The 20,956-nt window shown below is 39.3% G+C and overlaps 2 protein-coding genes across 3 annotated transcripts; one reads left to right on the forward strand and one right to left on the reverse strand.

Moving 5' to 3' along the window:
* Positions 1 to 4,117: 4,117 nt before the first annotated feature.
* LOC143853218 (uncharacterized) lies at positions 4,118 to 7,430 on the forward strand. The gene is made up of 3 exons (XM_077362954.1): positions 4,118 to 4,417; positions 5,064 to 5,317; positions 6,585 to 7,430. The coding sequence occupies exons 1-3, from the start codon at positions 4,271 to 4,273 to the stop codon at positions 6,967 to 6,969; spliced, it is 786 nt and encodes a 261-aa protein (XP_077219069.1). The 5' UTR covers positions 4,118 to 4,270; the 3' UTR covers positions 6,970 to 7,430.
* Positions 7,431 to 8,308: 878 nt separating this feature from the next.
* Positions 8,309 to 20,605, reverse strand: LOC143852927 (Protein phosphatase 2C family protein). Of its 2 annotated transcripts, none has more exons than XM_077362579.1 (8): positions 20,397 to 20,605; positions 19,939 to 20,194; positions 19,387 to 19,558; positions 19,081 to 19,298; positions 18,835 to 18,942; positions 18,578 to 18,703; positions 18,211 to 18,449; positions 8,309 to 8,774 (listed from the first exon to the last, which is right to left on the reverse strand). In XM_077362579.1, exons 2-8 carry the CDS (start codon positions 20,146 to 20,148, stop codon positions 8,543 to 8,545), a joined length of 1,305 nt encoding a protein of 434 aa, XP_077218694.1. In that variant the 5' UTR covers positions 20,149 to 20,194; positions 20,397 to 20,605; the 3' UTR covers positions 8,309 to 8,542. The 2 variants fall into 2 exon arrangements, with proteins under 2 accessions (XP_077218694.1, XP_077218695.1); XM_077362580.1 differs by having other exon boundaries at positions 19,939 to 20,299.
* Positions 20,606 to 20,956: the final 351 nt, after the last annotated feature.

Consider the following 20,956-nt stretch of genomic DNA (forward strand, 5'->3'; position numbering starts at 1 on the left):
CTGCTATGATACCAAATGTTAGATACCTTACCGATATGCCAAAAGCTCCAGAGCTGATGGAACGCGTTAGGCAAGGCCCTTTAAACTTGTCCCATACCAGCTTGGGTCCCATCTAGTCCCATACCTAGGCGGGCCCCCCGCCAAAAGACATGTTTGTTGCCTCATGATGTTCTACACGATCATCGGTTTTAATTTTACATACCCCTCACAGGACCCTAAATTTACCTTTTATCTATCTTTCTTTTTTTTTTTGGAAAATTGTTAGGTACCTTACCGATACGCCAAAAGCTCCAGAGCTGATGGAACGCGTTAGGCAAGGACCTTTAAACCTGTCCCATACTAGGCTGGGTCCCACCAAGTCCCATACCTAGGCAGGCTCTCACTTAGGACCGTAACATACCACCACGCTTCCGCACCCGCCGTCCTCGACGGCCCACTCTGTGACGGCTTTCACTCTGGCCTTTTTTCCAGGTAGCCCTTTTCACAGGTCACCCCTTCTGTGATTCGAACACTGGACGTGGTGGCTGCTCAATACCAAATGTTAGGTACCTTACCGATACGCCAAAAGCTCTAGAGTTGATGGAACGCGTTAGGTAAGGCCCTTTAAACTTGTCCCATACCAGCTTGGGTCCCATCTAGTCCCATACCTAGGCGGCCCCCCGCCAAAAGACATGTTTGTTGCCTCATGATGTTCTACACGATCATCGATTTTAATTTTACACACCCCTCACAGGACCCTAAATTTACCTTTTATCTATCTTTTTTTTTTTTTTTGGAAAATTGTTAGGTACCTTACCAATACGCCAAAAGCTCCAGAGCTGATGGAACGCGTTAGGCAAGGCCCTTTAAACCTGTCCCATACTAGGCTGGGTCCCACCAAGTCCCATACCTAGGCAGGCCCTCACTTAGGACCGTAACATACCACCACGCTTCCGCACCCGCCGTCCTCGACGGCCCACTCTGTGACGGCTTTCACTCTGGCCTTTTTTCCAGGTAGCCCCTTCTGTGATTCGAACACAGGACGTGGTGGCTGCTCAATACCAAATGTTAGGTACCTTACCGATACGCCAAAAGCTCTAGAGTTGATGGAACGCGTTAGGTAAGGCCCTTTAAACCTGTCCCATACCAGGCTGGGTCCCACCCAGTCCCATACCTAGGCGGGCCCCCACTTAGGACCGTAACAAAAATGACTCCCATACTGAAAATGTGACGGCAGATCATCTGGTCCATTCTACAAATTTCAAAGATCGTAGAAAATATCAAATCTCCGCACCAAAAATCTCTAAATTAAGTCATCTAGTCCCATACCTAAGCGGGCCCCCGCCAAAAGACATGTTCGTTGCCTCATGATGTTGTTCTACACGATCATCGGTTTTAATTTTACATACCCCTCGCGGGACCCTAAATTTACCTTTTATCTATCATTTTTTTTTTTTTTTGGAAAATGACTCCCATACTGAAAACGTGACGACAGATCATCTGGTCCATTCTACAAATTTCAAAGATCGTAGAAAATATCAAATCTCCGCACCAAAAATCTCTAAATTAAGTCATCAAGTACATAAATTTAAGAAAGATTTGAAACAACCAATTACTCCAAAAGCTTAAGCCGTTGGAGAAGGTGTTTTTTTGGGTTGGCCATTACATATGGATTTTCAATACCAAGGAGTTTTAGACCCACAACAATTGCTCTCATACCCCAATAATTTTGGAGATTTTCTATTAATTTTACTTGAACTACAAAGAGCTTAATGAGTGTTTATATAGAACACTCAAAAGATAAACATAGAAAGATGAGAAATTATAGAAAGAGATAACGATAGAATCATCCTAATCTAGCATACTTTCCTAATTATCATGACCATCTCAAGATGAGAAATTATAGAAACAGATAAAGATAGAATCATCCTAATCTAGCATACTTTCCTAATTATCATGACCATCTCAAGATGAGAAATTATAGAAAGAGATAAAGATAGAATCATCCTAATCTAGCCTACTTTCCTAATTATCATGATCATCTCAAGATCAGAAATTATAGAAAGAGATAAATATTGAATCATCCTAATCTAGCCTACTTTCCTAATTATCATGACCATCTCAATGAAAGCAATCATTATATCAATATACTTAAAAGGGAAGTGATATCACTCCCCCCCCCCCCGCACCCCCCCCCCCCCCCCCTAACGTTATCCGTTAAGTTTTAAAGGAAAAGAAAACCTTTAAAGGGGGTGAATTTATCCTCAAGCAGTGAACCATTCTCACATAAACCGTTTAAGGGGGGGAAATATCATTTCCCTACATAAAAATAATTTGTCATATTAATAAAGAGATAATTAAAAAATTCGAAGTACACCTACAAGAGTAGGGTCGGGTTTCGGTTTTTGGTATATTTTAAACCGACCCAGGGTATTTTTGGGTCGATCAACGCAAGTAAAACCTAATCCAAGTTTCAACCTTACATTCAACAATAAGAGAGCATTTCTTAAAAATTAATCCCACCATTTCTAGCCAAAGCTACAACAGCAATACATGTACAAAAGTATGTAAAAAAAGCTATACTGAAGGAACAAGTGTAAAAAAAAAAGAAGGTTATACCAGGAAAGCATTTAACCCCAGTATAACAATGTGGATATGGAATTCGTTCTAATCCTTCAGTCTCCCATTCCCTCTCAGTCTCTCTTTCCCTCCTTTGCTACTGATAATTTTTGTTTCTCAAGTTGGAGGGTTGTATTTATAAAGCCATTTGGGAGAAAGAGACAACCTATATGTTACCTCTATATTTTATGAAATTTTCTGCACTTTTATAGTAAGATTTTCAAAACTTCGAGGATATGCGAGCTACTTATTATTCGTCTAGAGAAAACACATTGCAACTCGACTTAATTTAGATATTTTAGTGTGGTCATTTATAGAAATATTTCTGAATTTTATAATATAACAATTAACATTTTAATTTCTAGAAAAAACCCAAGAAGGGCTTTAGACCCTATGTTAGCAAACTTGGCCCACGTCTTTTTTATGTAGAAAGAACAAGGGCATAGTTGAATCTTCTTTATTATATATCTTCTTTCGATCTATTTTCATTGATACTGTGAGGGCCCACAGATAGTGGAGCCCTGTTGTTGAATCTTCTTTCGATCTATTTTCATTGATACTGTGAGGGCCCACAGATAGTGGAGCCCTGTTGTTGAATCTTCTTTCGATCTATTTTCATTGATACTGTGAGGGCCCAACAGGTGAACGTCTTGGATCATTGAATAATGGGGTTCGCTTGTGCTTTTGCTTGCCGAATAAAAGATGTATGTCCATGAGATGCACGTGAAAATTGTATGAAGATATATTTCCATATTTAACAGGGAGGATGTGATAATAAATTTGTAAGGCATAGGGTGTGGCCTATTGGAGAAATAAATGTTGTGAAGCTATGGCCGTATGGCCCGGTCAAAGTGGGCCCCACACCCTAGATGAATGGTCCCAATGCCTTCTATTTTTTTATACCCAGAATTTATCTAGGAACTATATTTTTAGTAATTACGCAACTATACCTTTCGTGGGTGTGGTTCTTATAATCAGTATGAGCGTCGCTTAATATCAATGCAATTATACAATTAATTACCGACGTTTTACTTTGAACACGTACCTTTAGTGACGTTTTTAAAACGTAGGTAAATAAAAACGGCTTATTTTTTAGGCGGGATAAGCTACCGGCCGGTAATAGCCATTCACTGTCGTTCTATTCTACTAACCTCGGTGTATATATAATATTAGGGGCGTTTTTACATAACGTCGGTGATAATAACTATATTTCCTTTAGTTGTGGTTAAATAAAAAGATTGATTTTTGACAAAAAATAATAATAATTTTTTTGAACAAAATTAAATAATTCCCTAGAGACAATATATGTGTCTCTCTCTCTCTCATCTCTCTTCCCAAGACCACCTGGGCAGAGAGTTGAACTCAGGCCTAAAGTCAGCATTCTCTCGTGACCTCGAATACCTTATACAAAAGCTTCATTCAAGACCCACTTCACGATTAATAGATACACCCTCTTTAAGTGTATGCCAACACATACACGCACGTCCATGTATCAAAATATATGCTAATAAAGCCTCAAGAATCTCCCCCCTCTACGCAAACATAAAAAAAACCATCCCTTTGTTACAAGCAAACCTGATTCTTCCTTCTCTTCATTCTTAGACCATCCAACAAGAGACCCATTTTTCACCTCCATCATTGTTCGAATTCCGCCCCTTTACTTGCCTCAACAATGGCCGTCACGCACGCCGATCTCTCCCCCGCCGGCCAAAAGACTAATGTTGGTAGTAAATTGGGTGTCTCCCTAATGGTCTTCTCCATACTATGTGGCCTCTCTTGTTTCGTGTCATGCCTAATCGCTGAAGCCAAGAGATCAGAGGTACATTATATACACGCTTCAACAGACAATATTTATCTTTTTAGTTTGGTTTGGAGAGTTTTTATACAGTGTTGTCCACTCGCAGTTGAACAGAATCAAGGTACTGCCCTTGATATTAGATCCAACAACAGCCGACTTTATAAAAGGTTGTAGTTGGATTGGATCAATTATAAAGTTCTACCTGTTTGAGAAGGATTCTCAAGTGAGCATTTTAAAAAGAGAATGGGATTTTGATCGAGTCTCTGGGCTAAAACACTGACCTCCTGGCTAACTCGAATGTTTGGAGTGGGAATAAGATGTTACTCCTCAAGTCCCCCGGAGTGCTCCAAAGTCCAACATGACTAATCTCCCCTAATTGGTTCTGCTAAACCAAACTTTACAATGGTTGCCATATTTGATACTAGTTTGAGATAGCGTGGGGTTTGGCTCTACTTTTGCTTATTTCAATCAATAGGCCCACTTGTAAAAATCTTAGCTAAATTTTCAAAATTTTAATCTCACACGCTCACGGTGGGCCGATGATCTCGCCGAGTAATGGGGCCCACTTGTACAAATCTTAGCCATAGGATCAATGTATCTAGATCATCAATGTAGTTGATTTGATTATTAATTGAATGATTGAAATTAATCTTTTATATATTTGCAGGTGACATGGTTACTAGTGACTAGTGAAGGGGAAGGGGAGAGATATGAATGTGTATACAGTGGGAGTGGGAGGACGCCGCTATTGTGCGCCTTGGGTGCATTTGTGGGGCTTGCCATGGCCATGGTGATGAAACATGCCTACATATTGGTAGCCGTTAGCAAGCCAAACCCTCCAGCTTTAATTGCTTCTACTTCAAATTCATCCTCCTCCACAGTTCTCACCCACCAGGCTTGCTTTTTCTTTCTTACCACCTGGTGAGAACAAGTAATCTGATCCTTTTTCTCTTTTACTTGGTATGATCAAGACTGTTCATCGGGTGTGTCCCACGTGGATTTGTCCGATAATTAGTATAATAATTAGTATAATTAAGGTTTTCTAGAGAGGAATGCTTGGGTAGGGCTCGACCTTGAGGAGCACGCACTATAGAATAATGGGTCCCACCTTTCTTCGATCCGAACCGTTCATCCGGTATCTCTTCCTTTGGATCTCCTATGGCCTGAAAATCATGCCAATTGCACAATCCTAACATCCAATAGTTTTAATAGGTTGCTTCTGAACAGTGAAAATTATAATTTATTGGGTGTTGGACGGTCAGGATCCATCAAAGGTGGGACCCAAGGAAGCATTCCTCTTGTCCCTGGACCTTCAGCATAAAACTTTTGGGTGTTGATGCAGGCGCATGCACATATTTTGGCAATTTGCATTGAGTTATCCCGAATATCCAGCCAAAGAGGATTTTTAGGAATTCTTCCTATCTCAAAGTTTCTACAATCAGCTTATATTTCCTTGGGCATTGCTTTCTTTACTAGTTAGGATTCTGGTGTTTATCTTTCCTAAATGGTAGGAGTCTTATATTTATCTTTTCATAATAATTAGGAGTCTAATGTGTAAGGAGACTTATTCCTTTATAAAAGGAAGAAGTGGACGTGATGTAGGGGAACTTTTTTATTTTAAGGAAACAGAGGCCGTGAGCCATCTTTTTTCTCTTCATTTGTTATGGTTTTGTGAAAACCATAGATCAAAGGTGAGAAATTAAATTTGAGTTTTGGTGTTTCAATTTCTTCTTTCTTCCGTTCGCACTAATTTGGTATCAAAGCACAAGGTTGTTGGTGGTGTTTGTCGTGTTGCAATTTCTTCTTTCTTCCGTTCGCACTAGGTGTGCTTATTTACAAACCATGCTCATGTTAGAACATAGTTAGCAAAACGCCGTTTTAAACAACATTCTCCTGAAAAAAGAACCTGAGTTTTATTGGTGTGCCGTTTAATGGTCCCTTTAAAACTTTAACTTGAAAAAAGTGTTGAATTTAAAACGCATTTAAGACGTATTAAATATGTTTTTTGGCCAACTTTTGAAGTTTACCCTCACTATATTTTGTAAATGACAAAATTTTAAAAGCATTTTTCATTTTTTCCTTTTTATTTACTACATTTTTTTGAACCAATACCGTATTAAACTCATTTTTTTCCTATCTCGTTTTTTCTGCCTAATCAGCCTCAATTATCCTACCCCGGCCGGAGTAGGATCTGCTTTGCTGTAGGTGAGGTTCTTCTGATGATCGGAATCAGCGTGGAATCCGGTCATCTGACAAAATGGGTGAAGCCGAGGCCGAGTTGCCTTGTCATCCGACCAGGGTTATTCGCGGCTGCCGGAATTTTTGGCTTAGCGACGGTTTTTCTTGCTGCCGGCCTATATTTGACGGCGTTACGTGCACAATGGCTACACCAAGATGAGGCTAATGTGCGCCGGGAAGTCTTGGATGCCTCCTATCTCTATGCGTCCCCACCGAGGTCCCCACGATATCAGATCCGGACGATCTTGCATGGGGGCCCACATTTCAGGCAAGAAAATGAAGGTGGGCCCACTGAGGACAACTCTTCTGTAGGCAAACATTCCAACTCTGTATAGAATTTACATAAGATAACCACCATGCAAGCACAAAATATGTAGGGGTGCGTACTGTAGCCACAAGATGTGATTTGGATGTTCTTCCTTCATATGCATGGCTAATTCCTAAAATGTGCCGGTCGAGCATTAACACTGGCTGCACTTTTAAGTCAAGTGTTAGATGGTGTTTTTGGACCTGATGGCGCAAGTTAGAAGTTACCATGAAGAAAAGCTACAGGTCTAGAAAGAAAGTTGGTGTAAATTTGTATACAATATCTATTGGATTTTGAGGGTTACTGATGACAAAAATCTCGTGACATTATTAAATTACACTAGTGGTTTTTTTTTTTTCTTTTTTTATGTTAAGAATTTGAAAGAGAAGTGTTGATATTGGATCATAAAAGAAAGGTTGAGATTGCTCACAGATGATGTCGAGAAGTCGCCTGTTTGATCATCTAGGATCATAAGACAACGGCTGAGATTGCTCGTGGACCCATAATAAAGGGGAGCCTTAAAAGGTATGTGTTTACCTGTCTATTTCCCTTATTTTTAAAATTTATATTTTTGGGTGTCAATATCAAATCCCCTTGGTTTTGATATTGCCACCACCTTTCACCCATTTAGCTAACAATGGCCAATATAGCTCACGTCGAAAAAATTACAACAGTCAAACTAAAAATTCCAAAACGAGAAGAGGAACGAGAGAATTTTCTTTTTTTCTGGTAAACACAACAGATATGTATCAAACAAAAGAGGTAGGTTAAGCTCAATGGCAACAAAATTCATTGGGAAATGATATTCGCACTCCAATATTTGCTAATAGCACTCCCATCTTTAATTTATACCTTTCTAATTGGGAAGTGATATATCCGCCCCTTTTGATCACGAGGAACACCCCCTGTCAGTGTTTGTGGCAATCAGGGGCATTAAATTCTTGTGACGTAAGTACAACAGCCTCTCTTTAGTCATTGATACACTGACAGGGGGTTTTCCTGGTGATCAAAAGGGGCGGATATATCATTTCCCTTCTAATTTGCTTTTAACCATTGTAACAACTAACAACTGAACAAAAGCTATAGACATCAATCAGAAAAAAATGTTTACTAAAGTGAGGAGTGCGATCATCAAAATACGGGAGTGCTGATAACATTTCCCATTCACTGTGAGCTAAAATGGCAAATTGCAATGAAAAAATGGGGTTTCTATATGGTGTAAGCCCTTATAGTCTCTTATTTTTCAAAAAGTACTGTACGAACCACATCATAGGATGATCCAAACCATCTATAAGATGGAACATAATGTAAATAGGTTGTTCCCCAAAAATCATTTCAATAGGATTATTCCTGCTGTGAAATAGACATTGCAAAAAACTCTAGAAAGAGATTACTATTTCATCATCAATGTTCAATACAAATTCAAGCAGTTAGCAATCAACCTACTGTGGTTAGTTCAATCAAACAAACACACACACAAAACTACTTTGAAAGCCCTAAGACAGACTATTATCAGATTTTTTTTTCCCTTCTATAAGAAATATAACAACATGCACAAACCAAACACTGCATTGTTGGAGAGGAAAGAAAAAAGGAGCACTTTACCTGTGTTCTTTACGCGACACTTTGGGCTGGGTTGGCCGCTTTCCTTCCATGGCATCCTTCTTTCTCCGGCAGTTCGCACAGAGGAAGGGGCCCTCCCATGGCTTTGATGTGGGTGAGAAGAAAGGGCCTTCATTAATGGCTAAATGTTCACTTGGCGCTTGATCCGCTTGGCAGATGGCACACTTGATTATCCCCGACGCAGTTTTAAACGGAGAATCAGAACCCAACCTGGCCATTCAGAGGTGGAGAGGATAGTGAAGTTTGTCAGTGCATAGAATTTTTAGTGTCAATTGGAGAGAAAAATGCAGAGGAGACAGAAGAAATTCAAAAATAAGTTTGTATGCCAGTCTAATACAATCTCATCATTATTTTCAAAAAAAAATACAATCTCATCATTGAAAAGAACCACTAAAAGAGGGTCAATCTGCTAAAGAAGACATCGAACCCTAAATACAAAACCCAGAAAAACTCATGAACCCAATTCTCCGTAAAGTAATTATAACAACAGATTAGCCTCCCAAAAAATGTAACAGAGAATTGCCATCTCAAACTATATATGTCATAGTTTTCTAGCCATGCCCATAAAAAAAATAGTTTTCCAGCCAAGCATATTAGACCAATGATCCCAGTTATATGAAGCAGAGGTTCATGGTTGAGAGAAAAAATAAAAATTACAAAATGGATACCATAACTGAAAAATAAGGTTCAGATTTTTCTTGAACAGATAAATATGGAAATTTTATCAATAAAGTTACAAAATTAGTACAAGTAACAACAAAATTAGCCAACAGATGCAACAAGGTGTTTCCTTCCATATGAACATAATCATTATGACTTCTGCATCACGCAAATCATTGTCTGGACCCGCAAAAGCCGTGAAAACAGAGCCAGAAGAGTCAGAAATAACTCCCAAAGCCAGACCACTTTGGCTCTCCTTTGTGATCCTGAAAAACTTTTCTGCTTGAATAAAGTTTAGCTCTAAATAACCCTATGGGGCCTTGCACCGCTCGTCTATTACTTTAATTGGCCTTTGAAAAAATTTCAGTAATATCAGGTTTTAAACTGGATTGGGCAAATAATATACGTTGTCCCAGTCAAATTGGAATGTATTATCTAGTCAGTTCCAGTTTCCCCTGTGCTGGATTTGACCCCAAGAGTTCCAACTTGGAAGCTACTTGTGGGCAACCTCAAAAAATCATAAAAAATATGATAACTTCCCTATCTGCATTTAGAAAGGATATCTAAGTTCTTGACGAATTTATCGCAAAGGTGTAGAGTCGGGCAATTATGCTCCTGTGGATTTGGCTGGCTGGCCTGGTTCCGGGCCTCGAAGGGATACCTTAGGAGGGCATGGGACTTCTATAGAGACAGTTTAATGATGGTAGATAGGCCGAGCCCCAGAGGGTTCCCTCCTCTGGGATCACACTAAAGAGACAAGTGTTCCTTACTTGGGGCCGAATAAGATCACAAATTCTAACACGGTTGAGCTTATGGCGAACAGAGCCCGTGTAAGTGTGTGGGGTAGCCTTCTGCTTGAGCCGTAGATTATTGAAGAGGATTCCAAGAATAGCATCCGATGTCTACGCCGCCCTAATAGAGTCCCATGGAAAATCCTGGACTTGATTGACGAGGTGGTTGATCACTTAGCTGAGAATCTATCGCATTCTATCATGTATGGCAGTCATCTAATGAGAGGGTGGGTGAGCTCAAGAGATTGTGTCCAGTGCCCAACCTTGAATCTATTAGATGCTCTGCCTTAGGCTAGCTTGTGTTTTCTGTTTACTTTGTAGTTTTATCTTTCATTAGACCTCCTCGGCAGCACTTTCGCTGTTCTCCCTTTTGCATATATTTATCTCCGCTATAAAAAAAAATTATCACAAACATTGTTTAGTTATTTACTTTAGAGAACAATATCATCAAGATCTAAGTTTGTATATCCTTTCATCTGGATCGAACTAGTCTCAAGAGTGTGGTTGCACAGGGCAACCACCATGGTTGCCAATAAGTCTGTTCCCAATACTGTGTGCCTCATATTCCATAATAAGTCATACTCATTGAACATGAAAAACAATTGCGGCTAACAATACAGGTATTTTTATTGAATTAGTTTTACCATTCAATAAAAATACCAAGGGTATTTTTCTTTTCTTAAGAATATTACTAAATATACTAATTGTTGAGAAAACAGGCAACAGTTATTTTGAGCAATCAACAGGCAATAAATTCCAAAACTTGAGCACAACATGCGACTGTAATGTTGGAAGCGTTGCTGACTTTAGTTTTTTTTATTTAGTCATTGGGCATGGTACCCCGGTCCTGCATGGACCAAATCATTCCCCGTGAAGGAGAGAAAATTGTTCACAGATCAATCCATCAGTCACATCACCAAGGGAAAAAATTATTAGCCAACAGGCCTAATCTGGTGGAAAAGTCATAAGAGATTATGATCAACCCTGAGCACCACTCGCTTTCTAAAGATCAAGTAATCGTTGCACAAGTACCAACAAGCTGGTGCAGCAGTTGGCTAGAGTCTGGATCCGTATTTCGAGCCTCTACCACCCCATTGTGTTGGGGTTGAACATGGTAACTCAATCGAACGGTGTGTCGTTGCAATCTTGAGGCCCTGTGCCATCCCAGCTTACCAACCTGCCTAACACATACACACTAACGGCTCATGCCCTATGCAATGCGCTTTGGCAATGAAAAACACAAGCCAAGCATTCCCATTTAAGGTTCAACGCTTCAAAGCTCATTAGGCAGAGCATCTAAATAATTCCAACACCATTTGTAACAGCTCAAATGTTCATATGAGCTAGATGATGACACCATGCGGAGAATAGCAGAGGCGACTCTGAATCAAACAAAACTTCCAAGACTGGATGACAACAAGGAGAATCTTAAAACTTCCAACACTGGATGACAACGAGTTGGATCAAACACAAAGTAAAGGCATTGTTCTCAGCAACTCGGGACGCTGGTAATTGCAGATCAGCAGGCCAACGTGTGCGGTTTTATGATGATGCTAAGAGGGATGTATTGGGCAATACCGAGTCACCAATCTTGGAAACACTGGCGAGGATATTCCCTAAGCATATATAGTTTGCAAGCATGCAATGGAGCAAAGATAAAGTAGCAAGAAAACTGAGAAGTGAACTTTGAAACAGACAATAATTTATGATGAAGACTAGCCACGACATAAACATCAGAAAGAAATAGGAATTGTAGAGATGAAGAAATGATAGCACTATCAAGATGGATGACATGCGATACCCAACTTAATTACCCATAAAGTGTTTGATTGAGATGAGAGTGAGATCTCTCCCATCTAATGTATGAATCATTTGAGTCCGCAAATACTCAGAATCATACCAGTAATAGCATGTGGCAGGAGTGAGGTTTGTACGACCACAAATATAGCATCCCATAGAGGCGAAGGTAACATAGTGACTATACAGGGTAGGTAGAAACTGAGGAAGATTTTGTGATTTGTACAACCACAAACTTGCCATCCCATAGAGGCGGACATAGATGGTACTTTGTGGCTAATCTTGGGCTGCCAGGAGGCCCCATAAACTGCATGGATAGGTAAAAGTTGGCGACCATTGAGGTCGAACTTGTGGAGGTTATGGCTGGTAGGTCCCAGGTTTGGATTTTGGAAACCCTTGTGAATAGTATTATGAACCACCTCGGCCCTTAACTTGACTGCGACCGCATTCATGAGCATGGTTATTCTATCCTCCTATAGAGCAGAGAACCTCAAAAGTATCGGGGATGAAGATGCTCCAGAAAAGGGCTTGGGAGATGGCGACATGGTGGCCATGACACCATCATATTGCAGCAAAAGTGTGCATCTCAATGAAGGCCGGGGACTCTTTCCATGTAAGTAGTGAAGCTGTGATGATGAGATACTCCTCTCCTTGGCCAATCAGTGTATAACGAAATTTACTCTTTCACCAAATGGCTCCTTTTATAGCAGCAAACTGATCGAAGAGGTTCTTCATATTTTACAGAAACTTATGTGTTGTAAGAGACCCTTTGTGGCATCTTTGAAATTCAGCGCGTAGCTGTACCATATGTGCTTCAAATTAATGCAAATAGGTATCTTCAAGTGCCTTACAGAGTTCTCTCGTAGAGGTAGACTCTAGGATTTGTGCAAGGACCATTGGGGAGAGAGCAGAGTTGATCCAAGCAAAGATCGGCTGATTCTTAGCAGATCCAGGATTCATAGTCCGGATTTGTCTTGCAATTGGGCTCCCTTTGACCCTCTAAATCCTTCTTCACATAAACATCAAGAGGGGTTAGCAGGCCCTCTAGATGGAAAAGAGTACCCCGAGCACGAGCAATTGTAAGCATCTGACCCTCCCAAAGGAGATAACTATTATGGGTGAGTTTGATGGTAAGAAGCTGTGAGAAAACTGGAAAGGGAGTACATGAAGGAAAGAGATTAGAAGTGGTGACCATGGATGAAACAAAAAAAAATGAAAGAGATTAGAAGTGGAGACCATGGATGAAACAAACAATTACTAGGTAAAAGTATAAATTATTATGGACCGATGGAAGGGATTGAATGGACAAAAGAAGGGAAAATGATATGCACATAATTATAAGATGAAGGACAGATTGGGAAAGATGTGTGTAGGTGAGGAAGTTGAGAAAAAAAACTATTCAAGCACACGAAAAGAAGAGAGATGAGGAGATTGGGTTAAGGATTTCAAGAAGTAAGAGTTAAGGTTTTTATTTTATTTTTTTAAAAGAAGAATGGAAAATGGATTTGTGCTTGGATTTGTAAGAAGTTATATAAGAGTAAAGGCTTGGGTGCATGGCGATCCATTTGTTTATTGCAAGTAGAGCATTTATCAAGGTCTAGGTTTAATGTGGATGAGGGGGATAATATTAGGTATTGGATGGATCAATGGGTGGGAGATGGAACTATTAGCCATGCGTTTCCGAGCTTGTAGACGTTAGTTTCACCTAGAGATGCGCCCATCAAGGCTTGATATCATAGAGAAAGAGGGGTGGGTGGTGGGTTTTGTTAAAGAACATGTGAGGCCCGCGTAGCATAATTTTTACTAGTGGCATACATGTAAATCTTATGATTAAGTTTAGTATACAAGTTATGTAATCCTCATTCTACTTATGAATCAATAGAGGCATCTCGTTGGTGTTTTTCATCTCCTTGAATCTTCATGTCCTAAGGAACTTTTTCAAGGTATCAGATCAAGGTTCATCACAGCTCAAGCTTGATACTCCAACTCAAAGGTGATCATCACTCCCCATGGATGCATGGCAATCGAAGGAAGGGGCATATACTTCGCTCTGATGATGAAGGATGGATCTATAGAAGGGGAATTGGGGGTGAAAAGGATGGGTAAAATAGGATTTGGGACCTAAATTTTTTTATTAAATTGAAAAAAAAAATATTTCTACTAGGTTTACTGTAGTTTTGGAGGGGTGAGGGCATGCCGGAAAGCTACAGAAGGATGTTGGGAAGGTGTAAAATTAGCTTTGGGATAAAAAGATAGGGGCACGAGATAGGAATGGATTTGAATGATGTTTCTAAGGTCTGGAATTTTTTCATGGATATTTTAGGGGTTTCGGGTGGAAGATACATGAAGAAAATAATGCAAGAGAGGCTTTGGGTGAAATTAATGGATGGTTGGGGTTTCCAGGAAGGTGGTTTATGGAAAAAAAAAAAACTTAAAAAAAAAACATGAAAGAGATAGATAGTAAGGTTGGAATCTCATCAACCAAAACCCAAAGCATGGCACCAAGGTGTTCCTAGGCATCACACCTTAGCAAGGAGTAGACATCACATCCACATAAGAAAAATAAGCTTTCAAAATATTTGTTGCATCACCGTTCATCATATCTATAAGAAAAGTATCATGAGGCTTACAATAAATAAGGAAAAAAGAGAGAGAACTAAAAAGTTTTAAAACCCTAAACAAACCTAACACTTTTTGGACAAAAATATCCTCTAATGACTTAAAAACTCCCCTCTTAAAATTAAGGGTGCAACTCGGGTCGGGTTGGGTCGGGTTGAGGCCAACCCGACCCAACCCGACCCGATTTCCAATTCTCAACCAAAAAAAAAAACACAGCTTAACTGCCAGATTTGATTTGAATTTCACCAAACTCACAACCATTTGATAATTGATATGAGTTAACCACAATGTTTAATCAGAGAGCATAACCATTTGAATGAATTCCACCAAACTCACAACCAGTTGAATAACCGTTGGTGCATGAACACAGTTCTGAATAGCCTCTTACAAATATAATTTGCAATTTTCCCACATGCATCAAATCATCATAGTGCTACACATTGAAAAGAGATATGGGATACTGAAAACATCACAAGGAGGAGGTGAAGCCGCGGACCAGAGACGTGGAGACGATTCCATGCCGCCGTGACGTGGGGTTAGGGTTTCGTTGGTAAAGGAGAAAAGAAGAAGAAGTTTTAGATCTTAGGGTTTCTACTTTCTATTGTTTAGTTTAGGGCTTATATTTGGGAAAGAGAAAAAACTGAAAATGGCATAAAGAGTCAAAGAGAGTACGAGACCTGCTTTCATTGCTTTGCCAGCTGTGAGTTACTTTCACCAAAAGTTTAAAATTCTAAAAAGAAAAGTCTACAACGATAAGACCATATTTATTAATAAAAGTTAAATAAATAGAAAAAACTTCACAAAAAGTCGGGTTACAATTCGGGTCGGGTTGCCCGGTACCCCAACCCAACCAGACCCAACCCGATTTGCAAATCGGGTTATAAAATTCCAACCCGACCCACAACCCAACCCAGGAAAACCCAACCCAACCCGGCAAAAAACCGGGTTGAACCTGTCGGGTTCGGGTTGAGCCCGACCCAAGTTGCACCCCTACTTAAAATTCATGTAGTACATGCGTGGGGCCTAATTAAAACACTCATAACTCAAAAAGCTTAAGTGATTTTGATGGAAAAAGACCATGGTACCCCTACTATAACTTTAGGGACGTAAACAACACCTAAAAAACACATAAAAATTAAAATATGAGCCCTATAATGGTCTCCTTCATACTCCCCGCTTGAAAAGATTCAACCTCGTCGAATATAATGATGGGTGAAATTTTGTCGACTCTGATCCTGGCACACTCTGCAACGGATCCTCGTACATTCTGCAAACGGTTGGCCCTTCCAAAAGACTACGTATTTTCTATGCACAAGAAGCTTTGGGCAGTCATGTCGTTGGTTTGAAGAAGTGTGCTCACCAAGTGCACTTTCGATGTATTCCATATAACCAACCAGCTTAGGCACAAAGAAACTCAAGTCTTTCACTTCATTAGGTCATTAGGTCTGTAGACGTCCACTCGTGCATGCTGTAGTTGCCATGTAAGCTCTTCCTACTGAGTTTGCCGAACAATTGTCCCCTTCCAGGCGTGTTGGATAACAATTGGTGCCCTTTTGATTCTCAGGCAATGTTCATGGACTGAGAATCAAAAGAGAAGAGGAGATATGGGACATAAGTATAACTATCTGGGTGATACATGACAAGAGAAGAGGACATATAGGTATAATTATATGGGTGACAAGCTATAAAAAACTAACTATATGGGTGACATGGCAAGAGAAGAGGAAAGATGAGTATAATTACTTGGGTGACGCATGGCAGGACAAAATGAGAGATTAGTGTATAACTACTTGGGTGCGCTCCTTTAATGAGAGATAGATACATGGTACCCTCTAATCGTTACAAACATTAATACAAGCTTACAAAGACTAAATTGAAATACGTAAGATAAAAAAGACCATTTTGAATCGACGAATCTTGTCTTGGATGCCTTCTTGCCGTGGATGGTCCCCCATCACTATTGCCCCGTTTGTCCAAAAATGATACTTGGAAGCTATGTCACAAATATATGCGATATTTTCAAAATATTGTGTTTTTATCCCAACATTTTGATAAAACGGCAAAATCCCGAAATAATCCTGAGATTTTAAAAATATAGAGAGATTTTCATTTTCTTATCATAAAATATCGCGATAATATCATGATATTATCCTGATATTTTTATTTTATATTTTTTTCCTTAAATTTATATTTTTATATATTTTTTAAATAATTTTATTTTTATCGTGTTTTTCCCGATATAAACCCGAACAAATAAAAATAATAATATATCCTGAGATTTTCCGTTGCCGAGAAATTCCAGAGAACAATATATTCCGATATATCTTTTATGTTGCCATTTCAATATATATATATATATATATATATATATATATATATATATAGAGAGAGAGAGAGAGAGAGAGAGGAAAGTGTTGGTGAGCTTAAGCTCACCAAACTTATGGTGAGCTTAAGCGCCCAATCACATTGGGGCCTACTTTGTTAGGATGATCCAAAGCATTCATTTGAAAGGCCCTTACATAGATGGGGTGTGTACCAAAAATCAGCTCCATAGGATCATCCTAACCCATCCATTTGTGGAGGTCAAAATGGACAGACATTATTTGTCCACAAATCTGCCCATTTTTGTCCTCCACAAATGAAGGGGTTAGGATGATCCTATGGAGCTGATTTTTGGTACACACCCTATCTATGATAGGGCCTTGCAAATGAATGGTTTGGATCACCACAGAAAATGTGGGACCCATGTGATTGGGGCGCTTAAGCTCACCATAAGTTTGGTGAGCTTAAGCTCACCAACACTTTCCTCATATATATATATATATATATATATATATATATATATATATATATATGTGTGTGTGTGTGTGTGTGAAAATAGTTGTGACATAGATTGGAAGCAATCATGGTTGGCAAGGATATTAAAGGGAGCCTAAAAGGGGAGAATGGAAGAAATATATGTGCGCCCATCTGTTTGGGGGAAACAAAATTGCATTTGTAAGGACATGTAAGAGAGAGTTTAGTCAGGCAGGTCTAAGTGGTGGCTTTGTAGTAGAAGATGAGGGAATTATTCGAAGTTTATGCAGCTGCTCTAGACCAGTAGGACTCAACCCTGCTCAATTGATGTTCAACCTCCACGAGATGCTGATAACTCATTCTTTTATTCGAGTACATTGCAAGTTGAAGGTAAGGTACTCAATGCAGCATGGTGTAAAACATAAATAAAAAGAAATTTGGATGTATAAACCATTAAACTATATCATGCACACATACTCTGGCCAATATAAATGAAGTTCCACTTTCATATTAAAAAATAAAAGAGTGAAATACCCTAACAATAATTCAACAATGATGATTAATGTTGCGCCATCACCTTCATAAGATACCATTAAATCTCTCAAAATAATCTCCTTTTGGTTTTTGTTATATTTAAGAATTACCTTTATATAGCCAAAAGAACGTCTTATCAACTTGCAAAAGAGCACAATATCATAACATAAAAAATGAGTCTTTCCATCAGCATTTTGATCATTGATAGACAGGTACTGCTAAGCGATCCTTAAAATTACATGAAATACAAAAACAGCAAGAACCTCAAGGCCATTGACTAGAGCGTAAAACAAACTTGCCACACACTGGAAAATGAAAGATGTCATGGCAAAAAATAAAGGAAATGAACACCAACAAGGATGATAGAAGTAATACCATAAGGAAACATTTATATCATTCCAGTTTAACATTCACTGCATTGTAACTGCAAGGTAATTAATAAACAGTACCTTTCTGCAAGCATTGCAGAACCCTCTTCAAATAGTTCCTCCACAACCCCAACAGAAGAAAGCTTGTTTGTCAGTTTATTCACAGAATTATGGGACCTTTTCCCTAAAATGAGTGATCTCAGTATGTTTTGCTTCTTTTTCAGTGTTGGTGTTGAAGGCAAGACAGAATGTTCAGGTGGAATGATGTCAACAACTACACAGGTAGTATCATCTTTGAGGCCCTTTGACCTCAGAGCTTCCTAGAAGAGACATAACAACAAGAGTTACGTTAACTGAACTAGATCAAAATTTCTAAACTGGACTATAAGAAAATAGTTAAACAATGGGCAAGGCTCCAAAATGAAGCACCATTAATGCTTGGCCTCACCTTGACAACGAGCTTAGCAGCAAGCTCTGCGGGTAATCCTCGGCAAGACTGCGCAGCCATCTCAGATGACAAAGCATCCCAAATGCCATCAGAAGCAATTATAAGCCTTCCCCCGGCATTTGAAAGCTAGGGAGCCAAATCAACACGTCAAAACTTTATAGCATACTAAGAACCATGTAAAACAAAGTACTAAGCATAAAAATACAAAAGGGAAACGTCAACCCACTAGAAAAGATCAGCAACCCAGTAAAACTCACCTTCACTTGCTTAACATGTGGTACAGGAACAATGAACTCTCCCACATCCATATCCCCAATCGACCTAGAAAGGCATAATCCGCCAGGCCAGCAACGAAGTGGGCCCACCTGTAGATGACAAATGAATTGAAGACTATGCTTAAAGTAAAAGCACAAAACACGAGAATGGCCTCTTTGCCATTAAATAATATTCCACTTTTAGCTAGTAATTTGATGATTGCATGAGTCAAATTTCCTCCAGTATACCTCAGTACCCCCACAAACATTAAGCCTTCCAACTTCACCTCCACTCGCAGTCACACGCTCTCTCTCCTCAGCATTCTCTTCTAACCTATGATCAACAGTCAGCAGAGAAACCATGCCACCCTGTGAATCCAATATGCATCGAGAATCCCCAACAGATGCAACCGTAATGGTCCATCCATCAACCACGACAAATGTAACCGTAGTCCCAGAAGTTTCCCCTGATATAAATGTTTGATATCAATATCATAAACATCACAAAATGAAAATATCAAAGAAGCATAAAAAGGGAGTGTATCTGAAGCCTGCCTTTCCGCTGAAAGTCAATATCAGTCTTCACGAAACCAGCAACTAACGCCCGAGGAAGGGCTTGAAGCCACTCTTCTCTTCCAAGACCTTGAGGAATCGCACTCATAACATGATTCAAAATATTTTCTTTCGAAAATACAGCAGCCGACACGCCATTGTGGCCGTCAAAAATCTGCCAAACAATTTAAATTTTAAAGAAACAATCATCATCATCATAGATACACACTCTATCCACACACAACAATTGAACATAGTTCATCATCATCATCAAAATTTCGGCCAAAATATTTGGGTGTCAGATTGGACTGAAACCGAAACCGAAAGTACATTGAATCGAAAAATACAGGATTTCGCCGAAATTGGGCTTTTCACCTTTATTTGCAAAATTTCCACTGAAATTTCCACCAAAATTTTATACATTTCAGGGGAAACTTTAAAAAAGAAATAAATAAAAAAATTATCAAGGTTTTACATGATTTCGGCTGACATTGCCACTGAAACCCACATTTAAATCCCTGCATCAAACAAACAAGATCAAGAGAGAGATAGTACCCCAAAGACCGAAAATGATGACGAGGGGTTCCCAGAAATCCTCTGACAATCCGGTTTGATCAGAAAATAATCTTCGCCTTTCTTCGCAAGACTGGCATGCCCATACCTAACCAAGGGTTTCTCCATCTTCTCAGTCCTGAGCTCGCGACCGATTAAGGTCGCGAGAGGAACCAGCGGAGATTTCATATTCGAAACTTTGGACTCGTTCATAGCACTCTAGGGTTCAGCATTTCTTCTACACCCTTCTCATAAAACCCTAATCCATCCAAATGAATCTCATAAGCCCTTTTACAGAATCCTTCCATTTCAATCCATATAAAATCAAATGTTGATATCAACTGTTGAAATTTCTCTACGCAATCTACATTCCAATGCAACTAATTACGCTGCAAATTGAAGATCAAAAAAAAAAAACCCTAATTGTAGATATGAATGAGCCAAAAGTTTAAAACCCTAACCTTGGAGTAGAAATATCATACAGATTGTTGTGCCACCGATCATGCCGAATTGGGGAAAATATTTTCACAAATCCTTCCTGCAAACACGGAAAGATTTTTCAAAGAAAAACCCTCAAAGACCCTAGACACAAAAGGCGAAAAAGAGAGAGAGAGAGAGAGAGAGAGAGAGAGATAATGACGGAGGGAGACTGAAGAATTTTAGCAGCGCGAAGAAAATGGAAAAAATCGAGGGGAGGAGGATTGATAAATAGCGGAATTGAGTTCGTACTAGGGTACTGATATCGGCACTAACACTATGTTTTGATAATTGAAGTGAATCGTTTTGTCTTTTATTATTTTAACAGCTGTCAAAGGTTATTAGTTATTAAGGCAATTAAGAAAGAAAAGATAAGCTGAGTTTGTGGGATTATTAAAATATGGTAGGGCTAATATCAGCACCTTCGTGTGAAAATTAAAGACGCAGGCGGGGCCATCAGAAAAAGTAAAGGGAAGTGATATATTATTGGTCCCTTTTATACTTGGGACAGCTCCCTCTAGTGTATTTATGACTACTCATTTAC

The sequence above is a fragment of the Tasmannia lanceolata genome, unplaced genomic scaffold, assembly GCF_043159265.1.
Source record: "Tasmannia lanceolata isolate RefF3 unplaced genomic scaffold, GAP_Taslan_0.1 ptg000019l, whole genome shotgun sequence".
Lineage (NCBI taxonomy): Eukaryota > Viridiplantae > Streptophyta > Magnoliopsida > Canellales > Winteraceae > Tasmannia > Tasmannia lanceolata.

Bases quoted from the DNA above. Each gene is read 5' to 3' on its own strand.
- LOC143852927 (XM_077362579.1), bottom strand. From the start codon at position 20,148: ATGAACGAGTCCAAAGTTTCGAATATGAAATCTCCGCTGGTTCCTCTC. The intron at 19,299-19,386 runs GCAGGCTTCAGA...CATTTATATCAG, and splicing joins TATTGACTTTCAGCGGAAAG to GGGAAACTTCTGGGACTACG. The intron at 8,775-18,210 runs GTACTGTTTATT...CTGAATGGCCAG, and splicing joins TCTGCAATGCTTGCAGAAAG to GTTGGGTTCTGATTCTCCGT.
- LOC143853218 (XM_077362954.1), top strand. From the start codon at position 4,271: ATGGCCGTCACGCACGCCGATCTCTCCCCCGCCGGCCAAAAGACTAAT. The intron at 4,418-5,063 runs GTACATTATATA...ATATATTTGCAG, and splicing joins CTGAAGCCAAGAGATCAGAG to GTGACATGGTTACTAGTGAC. The intron at 5,318-6,584 runs GTGAGAACAAGT...CGGCCGGAGTAG, and splicing joins TTTTTCTTTCTTACCACCTG to GATCTGCTTTGCTGTAGGTG.